This window comes from Gobius niger (genome assembly GCF_951799975.1).
Source record: "Gobius niger genome assembly, chromosome: 22".
NCBI lineage: Eukaryota > Metazoa > Chordata > Actinopteri > Gobiiformes > Gobiidae > Gobius > Gobius niger.
In genome coordinates, this window is record NC_136873.1 from 3,361,881 (window position 1) to 3,371,183 (window position 9,303).

Consider the following 9,303-nt stretch of genomic DNA (forward strand, 5'->3'; position numbering starts at 1 on the left):
CGCAGGTAGCCACGGCTCGCAGGCAGTCACGGCTCGCAGGTAGCCACGGCTCGCAGGTAGCCACGGCTCGCAGGTAGCCACGGCTCGCAGGTAGTCACTGCTCGCAGGTAGCCACTGCTCGCAGGTAGCCACGGCTCGCAGGTAGTCACTGCTCGCAGGTGGCCACAGCTCGCTGGTAGTCACCGTTCCTAGGTAGCCACGGCTCGCTGGTAGTCACCGTTCCTAGGTAGCCACCGCTCGCAGGTAGTCACGGCTCGCTGGTAGTCACGGCTCGCTGGTAGTCACGGCTCGCTGGTAGTCACCGTTCCTAGGTAGCCACCGCTCGCAGGTAGTCACCGCTCGTAGGTAGCCACGGCTTGCAGGCAGTCATGGCTCGCTGGTAGTCACCGTTTGCGGGTAGTCACGGCTCGCTGGTAGTCACCGTTTGCGGGTAGTCATCGCTCGTAGGTACCCACGGCTTGCAGATAGTCACTGCTCGCAGGTAGCCACGGCTCACTGGTAGTCGCGGCTCACAGGCCCCTGTCCACTGCACAATAGCACCCCTTTCAAAAGTTGTTTGTGTTGTGTCAGGATGGGAGCGTTCTTCGCCCCCGGTTTGGTGGGCATCAATGTGCTGCGCCTGCTCACCTCCATGTACTACCAGTGCTGGGCCGTCATGGCGACCAACGTCCCCCACGAGAGGGTCTTCAAGGCCTCCAAGTCCAACAACTTCTACATGGGCCTGCTGCTGCTCATCCTGTTCCTCAGCCTGCTGCCCGTGGTCTACACCATCATGACCATGCCACCCTCCTTCGACTGCGGGCCCTTCAGGTCAGACTTAAAATAATCCTCACAGCAGAAAGAGCAGAAAGGCCTGGTGTGGATGATCTAGATGTTGAAGGCCAAAGCAAACTACAACCCACTCTGCAGGCGGTGCATAAAGTTTTTTTTTTCTCAACTGAGTGGTGGAACTGGTGGTGTTAGAAGTCTCCCCATGTTACAACCACACCCGGTCTCCCCTACATTCATTAATGCGTCTTTGACCTAAATGTGGATGTCGATGGTTGACAAGAGCTGAAAACATCTGGAAAGTTCATAATTTGCTATGTTTGATGGCTAATACTAACGGCTATAGGAATATTAACTTAAACTTTGACCTGCAGTCTGGCCATGAACACAAGATGGCGCCTGTTCTTGAATACGTTGAAAGCGACTCTACTGCAGCTGTTGTCATAGAGAGTAATACCAAGGCCGTGGGAACCCAGGGTGCTGAGGGCGCTGCAGCTCCCCCTGGTGGATAGTTTGTGAACTGCAGGCAATATCAACCCCTTAACTCCCACCTGAACCGAGCACATTTTCTCCAGCTTTATCCCAATCCAAAAGCTTCTGGAAAAAAGGTGTGAAAATAGCAACAAAACTGAGACGAAAACAAGGATGGAAATGTGACAAAAAGTGAGAAAACATTGACAAAAAATTGACAAAAAAGTGACAAAAAATAGACAAAAAATTGACAAAAACTTCACAAAAAAATGACAAAAAAGTGAGAAAAATTTGACAAAAAAGTGACAAAAAAGTGACAAAAAATTGACAAAAAAATGACAAAAAATGGACAAAAAAGTGAGAAAATTTTGACAAAAAAATGACAAAAAATGACAAAAAATGACAAAAAAATGACAAAAAAGTGACAAAAAGGTGACAAAAAAGTGACAAAAAAGTGACAAAAAGTGACAAAAAATTGACAAAAAATGACAAAAAATGACAAAAAAGTGACAAAAAAGTGACAAAAAAGTGACAAAAAAGTGACAAAAATTTACAAAAAAGTGACAAAAAAGTGACAAAAAAGTGACAAAAAATTGACTAAAAATGACAAAAAATGGACAAAAAATTGACAAAAAAACGACAAAAATTGACCAAAAAAACGTGACAAAAAATTGACAAAAAAGTGAAAGATTTTATGAAAAAGTGACAAAAAAAGTCACGAAAATTTGACAAAAATGAGACGACTGCCCAACAAAAAAAAGTGATGAAAAAAAATCTGATCTGAGGAAAAAGATCCATTTAGTTTTGCAGGTCTTTCAAATGAGGCGTTACACTGGCCTACAGGATTTGGGTAAAGCTGAACTGGAGAAAATGCTCTCGGTTCAGGCGGGAGTTAAGAGGTTAATAAATAGGATTTATGCACAGAAAAAGTATTTTGGGGGTAAATTTTGTCCCTCATCGCCTCCTAACTAAAACATCTTCCCACGGCTCTGAGTAACACCATTTCTTTGTGAACTGACGATAACCTTTGCAGTGTGGGCTTGTGTCGGCCCGCGATTGGTTTCACTTGTGTTCTGTGCGTGCAGTGGTAAGGACAAGATGTTTGATGTGATCATGGAGACCATCGACCTGGATCTGCCCGCCTTCTTGGGGACTCTGTTCAGCTACGCCGCTAATCCTGGTCTGATCATCCCCGCTGTGCTGCTCATGGTGTAAGTGCTGCGTCATCCTTTTCTTTGTGTCACTCCAGGAAACCATACTTAAGACAAGATGGTTTCATTTTATTAATGAGTTGCCAAGACTTTTTCAGAGGGGATTTTGGATTTCTTGTTTAGTTTTAAAATAAGCTGTTTTTTAGTGGAAAGATTTGTAATAATGTAATTTTCGCCTTATTTGTTGACATTCAAAACTCAATAAATGGGGCTTAAGGGATTAAATAATAAAAAATCCCTCTGAAAAAATCTTCCAAATATTGTTCAGTCCAAGGCTGGAAAATGTGAAGTCTTTAGGTCTGACTGACGTGGACATAGTGTCGCCACAATGACAGAAAAATGTGTTTTGAGAAAAAGGCCCTTGAAATTGCGTTCTCCCATATAAGTCTATGGGGGAACATTGAATCAGCGCAATATTTAAACATGTTGTTGTGAAGATTAGGCATATTTTCTGTTTCCGGGTGAAAGCTTGTATGTTCAGAGACCAATTTGGCCCGAAACCTGAAAACTGAAAAAATTGAGTTTTGCCTGTAGTGTCTCCCCTTAATGCAATTTTGACAGCCCAAATACATAGTTTAATGCCAAAAACTCAGAGAAACAGCAAAAAATGGGGTCAAATTCAGCCCAAACTGCTCTGAAATAGGGTGGTTCTGATTGACCAACATCATGATGGAGAGGCACCATCGTGATGCCACGCCCCTCCTGGCAGAAACACCACTGATCTCTGCTCTTCTGTCGGCCGAGTAAACCTACAAACCGTGCAGGGATTGCATTGTAAATTAAATCACGAGTATAACTAACATGCACGCTAGTTTAAGTAGCCAGAGACATGATGTGTTAGCCGTAATTAAAACGCAGTGCTGCTCTTTTTCTGCAATCTCACATTTTCCAGGACATAAATAATATGCAGCCCATATATAGGCTATGTAAATGTCTTTAACAAATGCTTATAAAGATGGTTCACTGTAAACACCGTCAACTGCCAATTAAAGGGACATCGCCCCACCCCCGCTGAACATGTTTTAGACCAGGGGTCCTCAGACTTTTTTCTCTGGCGGCCACATTGTTGTTCCTGACTGTGATGGGGGGCCGGACCGGGATGGCTATAACATAGAATTGTGACCCAGACCAAAATGCCTCATAGTGAAGTAGAGATTACTCACCTGCACAGTCGACCCCACGACTTTATCCACAAGATCAACACTTGATTCAGGCTCATATTTGTTTCACTGTAGTGGTTTGCAAAAATAGTGATCAAGTCTTCACACTTTGTTTTAATTTCCATTTATTTATATTTTCAAATAAAACATCATTATGTAATGTGACCAAAGTAATAACTTCTTACACTTGTATTGCGCTTTACAAGCCTGTGTCACAAGTTTCTCAAAGTACTGTCGTCATTATTCATTCTCTCCACACTCTGTGGTGGTTAAGCTTCATTTACCACGTGGCTATAATGTGTTTACATTCTGATCTCTTATGTAAGTGCCCTCTGCTGGACACCTGTGGAATTATTTTGTATTTATTCAAATTGCCCCCTAGTGGCTAGAATGAGTAAACTTGTTATTTAGTTAAAATATCGTAACTCCGCACAGGAATGGGCTAGAAACATACTCAGGGATTTGTGCTCTACAAGTCGGACCCCTGTTTTAGACCATCACTTATTTTCAATAAACATATGCAGTAAAAAATGTTGAACATTTTCAACATAAATTTAGATTTAATGACATTAATTGAATGACATTTAAGGCCTTGATGTGGGCAAAATTCATACTGACTTTAAAGTAAGGGATAATGCACGACGAGGTGTCCATTATCAGAAATAACTGGACGACGCGGAGGTGGGAAGTCCAGTTATTCACAAAAACACAAAAAACAAGGCATGTTACTTATTTGTTACTTGATCCAGTATAAAATTTGTGTTTTGGGCCATGCAAACAATGCCTTATTTTTATATAAACACATAAAATGACACAAAACTTGCAATTTCAAACTGATATCTCTCTTTTCTCCCCCTTGCTAACTAAACAAATTGGCCTTTGCTTTTTCTTCTCCGCTTCGTGGGAATTTTCTTTGGCTTGAGCTCAATGTTTCTATTTTCATCTAAGTTTTTAAATTCTAGTGCTTTTAGACGGTGATTCCTCTGTCCCGCAGATATTCCTATAGTTCTGGCACAAACTTGCGCCTCAACATTGAGCATGTATTTCGGAACCAAGGCATTACAGAGAAATCAGCCTCTGACAGAACGGAACAAACAATAATTCCATTCAAGCACATGAGGTTTCTGCTGTTTTCTAGGCTGGCCATCTACTACCTGAACTCGGTGTCTGAGGCCTACCAGAACTCCAACATGGAGCTGAAGAAGAAGATGCAGATGGTAAGCACTGGGCCATGGATGGGAGCTCAACTTGCCATGGCCTCGCCCCCTCTTAAAACAGCTTCTCTAAGTACTTTGGAGCCGGGAGTGACCAAATTACATCTTAAAGTGAAGCACAACAACGATGGACTGTTATCTATGTGCTTTGCCTTGAAGGGGCTCGATGCAAGTTGGCCATTTTATACTCACTACTGCCACCTCAGGTCATGTGTGTAACTGCACCTTCTATATTAACCCCTTAACTCCCACCTGAACCGAGCACATTTTCTCCAGTTTGGCTTTACCCCAGTCCAAAAGCTTCTGGAAAAAAGGTGTGAAAAAAGCAACAAAACTGAGACGAAAATAATGATGGAAATGTGACAAAAAAGTGACGAAAAATTTATGAAAAAGTGGCAAAATTGTCACAAGGAATTGACAAAATAATTTACGAAAAAATGACAAAAATGTTACAAAATGTGACAAAAAAATTCTAAAAATTGATTTAAAAAAAATGGACAAGAAAATTACAAAAATGTGACAAAAAATTTGATAAAAAACGTCAAAAAAAATATTAAAAATTAAAAAAAATGGATAAAAAATTGACGAAAAAATGACAAAAATGTGACAAAAAATGATTAAAAATTGACGAAAAAATGACAAAAATGTGACAAAAAAATTACAACAAATTGATAAAACATGGACCAGAAAATGACAAAAATGTGACAAAAAAATGATAAAAAATTGGACAAGAAAATTACAAAAATTGATGAAAAAATGGATGAAAAAATGACAAAAATTTGACAAAATATGACAAAAAAATTACAAAAAAATGATGAAAATGTGACAAAAAAATTACAAAAAAATTACAAAAAAATTACAAAAAAATTACAAAAAAATTACAAAAAAATTACAAAAAAATTACAAAAATGTGACAAAAAAATTAAAAAAAAAGATTAAAATGGAGAAGAAAATTACAAAAATGTGACAAAAAAGTGACAAAAATGTGACAAAAAATTCATTAAAAATTGACGAAAAAATTGAGAGTTGTTTTTCTCATTGTCCATTTGAATTGAACTTTCTAAGCAGCCGTGTGTTTTCCTTCAATAACAAAGTGCAGTAACAGTACTCTTAGGTCACATACAGGTCCTGGCCTGAGAAAGCCTGTCTTTATTCACCATCAGGCTCGAGATGAGGAGAAGAACCGGAGGAACAACGCCAACAGCACCAACCAAGTCATGAAGGACCTAGAGGACCTGCTGCCCAACCGCTCCCTGGCGCCTCCACCCCCCAAGCCCGAACCAGGTCAGACCCCCCCCCCCCCCCCCCCCCACCTTCCCCTGCAGAACATTAGAAAACCCTTCACTGAGCGTCCACTCTTCCACAGAGCCTGAGCCCGTGTCCAAGCCCGCCAAGTCCAAATCCAAAGGGGTCAACCTGGAGAAGGACGTGGCCCTGGCCTCACCCAACCCCAACAGAGGGGGGCCCGTTAGCAAGGCACCAGGGCCCCGAGGCAGAGGGCCCCCACCCAGATGACCTTGTACGCCTGCCACAAAGCTATAAAAGGATCCACATTGTGTTGAGACGTTCTCTGTAGAACTCAATGGGAGAGACTTTGAGACTTTCATCATCTGGAATATTGTCTCCACTTTGGGACACGTCTCTGAGACAGTCATGTGACCTGAGTTCATGTGTGCTGAGAGAGAAGACGGTGGACTTTCTGTTTTTACTTCATGTGGATGGGACCAGCCGTTATTATATTAACCATAAACCAAGTCCAAAATTCTGCATTTTACAGTTACCATAGTTACCACAACAGAATTCTTCCCTACTCCATTCCTGAACTGAACGCAGACTATTCTTCTCATATGACAGGGTTTAATGGCTTTTCAAAATTATGACTTATTTAGATGGATTGGCCAGAAAAGCTATTTTTAGCACTTAGCTAGTTAAACTAAAGAAGGCTACACGAGGATTAGCTGGATGTGTGACTATACCATATGTAGGACATCAGCTGCTATTGCAGATATAAGACATGTTGTGTATTAGCTTGAATTCATTCAATTAAGGCCAGACATGCAGGTGAAGAGGGAAAAAATGTAAATTTACAGATATCAATTTGAAACGTTTGCTGTCGATCACTGGCATAAATGTGAGAAAAAAATACATTGCAAGTTTTCTGTCATTTTATCTTTTCATATAAGAACAAGGTGTTTTATGCCTAAAAATGCCCCAAATTTCCCATCTTTTCAGCGACGAAATCTGAATAATGGATAGAGCTACATTCAAATGTATGGTTTCATTTTATTGGTAAATGAGTTACCAAGACTTTCTCAGAGGGGATTTAGGATTTCTTGTTTAGTTTTAAAATAAAATTAAAATTTTGCAAAAATTAAATTTTTGCCTTATTTTTTGACATTCAAAACTCAATAAATGGGGCTTAAGGGATTAGATAATAAAACATCCCTCTGAAAAAATCTTCCAAATATTGTTCAGTCCAAGGCTGGAAAATGTGAAGTCTTTAGGTCCGACTGACGTGGACATAGTGTCGCCACAATGACAGAAATGTGTGTTTTGAGAAAAAGGCCCTTGAAATTGTGTTCTCCCATATAAGTCTATGGGGGAACATTGAATCAGCGCAATATTTAAACATGTTATTGTGAAGATTAGGTATTTTTTTGGTTTCCAGGTGAAAGCTTGTATGTTCAGAGACCAATTTTGCCCAAAACCTGAAAACTGAAAAAATTGAGTTTTGCCTGTAGTGTGTCCACTCAAGGCCAGACATGCAGGTGAACAGAGGAAACAAGTGTAATGTAGAGTCCAGATATCAATGTGAAACTTTTGCAGAACATTACTGACAAATGGGAGAAAAAAATGTATATTGCAATTTTATGTAGTTTATGTTTGCTTCAGAAATCAGGCACTTCATGCATTAAACTCTCAGTGATGAAATCTGAATAATGGATAAAGCCTGGTATAAAAACTGTGCTTTCATTTTATGATATATGGCATTGATTTTCTCTGAGGGATTTTATTTAGTTTTAGAATAAAACGGTCAGAACAAAATCTGTCAATTGGCTTGTTGCACGGTGTGGCTATGCTAGTTCCTCTGACCTGAAGTTGTGAGCGCCAGTACTTCCTGTCTGTATTCTTTTCCTGAAACAATAATCATATTTTCTATAGATTTTGTTGTGGGCTGTGAGTTCCCGGTAGATGATCATTTACTGTGTGTTCAAATCTTGATGTAACGAGTTCAGATCGGAGACACCTGTGATCATAAAGGCTAACATGTTATAAAAAAAATTCAATAAAAGGCACTATTTCAAATTGCATAATGCATGAAATTAATGCTAGCCTTTAGCTTCAAGACAAACTCACTGATCCTTTTAAAGATGGACGTCTCCTCTACGGAAATATTTACACTGTACAGCAACTCGTTCACCTGCAGGAAGTGATCATCTACCAGGAACTCACTGACCACCACAGAATCTTTAGGAAATGCGATGATTCGAACGGGTCTGAGCTAATCTTAATGGAAATTCATACGAACAGGAAGTACTAGCGCCCACAACTTCAGCTCAGAGGACCTAGCGTAGCAACATTGTGCAACAAGCCGATTCTTACCTCGATTTTAGAGGATCATAAAGGGACAGTTTGGTATTTTTTTACACTTTGAAATGTGAAGGGAAAAAATAGCTACAAATGCACCTGTAACGTCTCCACTTTAGCACAACATGGGGGATCTGGGAAATTTGAACTAAACAGATGTCATTTGCGCAAATCTGGCCTTTTTGAGTGACATTTTTGAAAGAAAACCATAAGAAGTCCCGTTTCTGTTTGCCAGAAGCCTCCATGTGTCTTCTGGCAAACAGAAAACGGGACTTCTTATGTTTTTTTTTTCCAAAAATGTCTTGTTCTAGCCACTCTGCCATAAAGGCCAGATTTGTGCTGTGTACGACTAATAGTTGTTCTGTGGACAGTTTCCCCCACCTGAGCTGTAGCTCTCTGCAGTTCATCCAGGGTCATCATACACTACAAAAAGTAAATATCAAGCATTGGCTTAAATGACTTGAATTGAGGAAATGTATCTTGTTTTGAGCGGTTTTCACTCATTTAGACACTTTTCCTGATCGGACCAAGTTTACTTTGCTTGTTTGAGGACATTTCAGACCAGTTCTAGGGTAAATCTCGCTTGAAATAAGAAAGTCAAATTGCCCAATGAGATAAGACCAATTTTCTTCCCCCATTGGCAAAGAAAATGACCTGAAATAAGGACGAAATGTATCGAAACGAGTCAGAAACATCTCAGAACAAGTGGAATAATCCAGGACAAATGCCCAAGAACTTCTTAACTAGTCAAAACAGCTAAAATGTGGATTATTATGCTCAAATTGAGATGTTTATACTGATCTAGTTAAATACTTTTTGCAGTGTAGGCTTCTTGGTAACAGCTGTGGTCAGTGCTGTCCTTGTTGAGTCAGTAAGTTTAGGAGGACGGCC

At 40.2% G+C, this 9,303-nt stretch overlaps 1 protein-coding gene across 1 annotated transcript in view; it reads left to right on the forward strand.

Moving 5' to 3' along the window:
* tmc2a (transmembrane channel-like 2a) overlaps positions 1-6,339 on the forward strand; it is a gene marked incomplete at its 3' end in the record, with an annotated part of 62,202 nt that extends 55,863 nt beyond the window's left edge. The window contains exons 17-21 of the mRNA XM_079581153.1: positions 571-810; positions 2,325-2,450; positions 4,749-4,827; positions 5,988-6,108; positions 6,191-6,339. Of these exons, the coding sequence (XP_079437279.1) occupies positions 571-810; positions 2,325-2,450; positions 4,749-4,827; positions 5,988-6,108; positions 6,191-6,339 (715 nt within the window). The remainder of the gene's footprint in view (positions 1-570; positions 811-2,324; positions 2,451-4,748; positions 4,828-5,987; positions 6,109-6,190) is intronic.
* Positions 6,340-9,303: the final 2,964 nt, after the last annotated feature.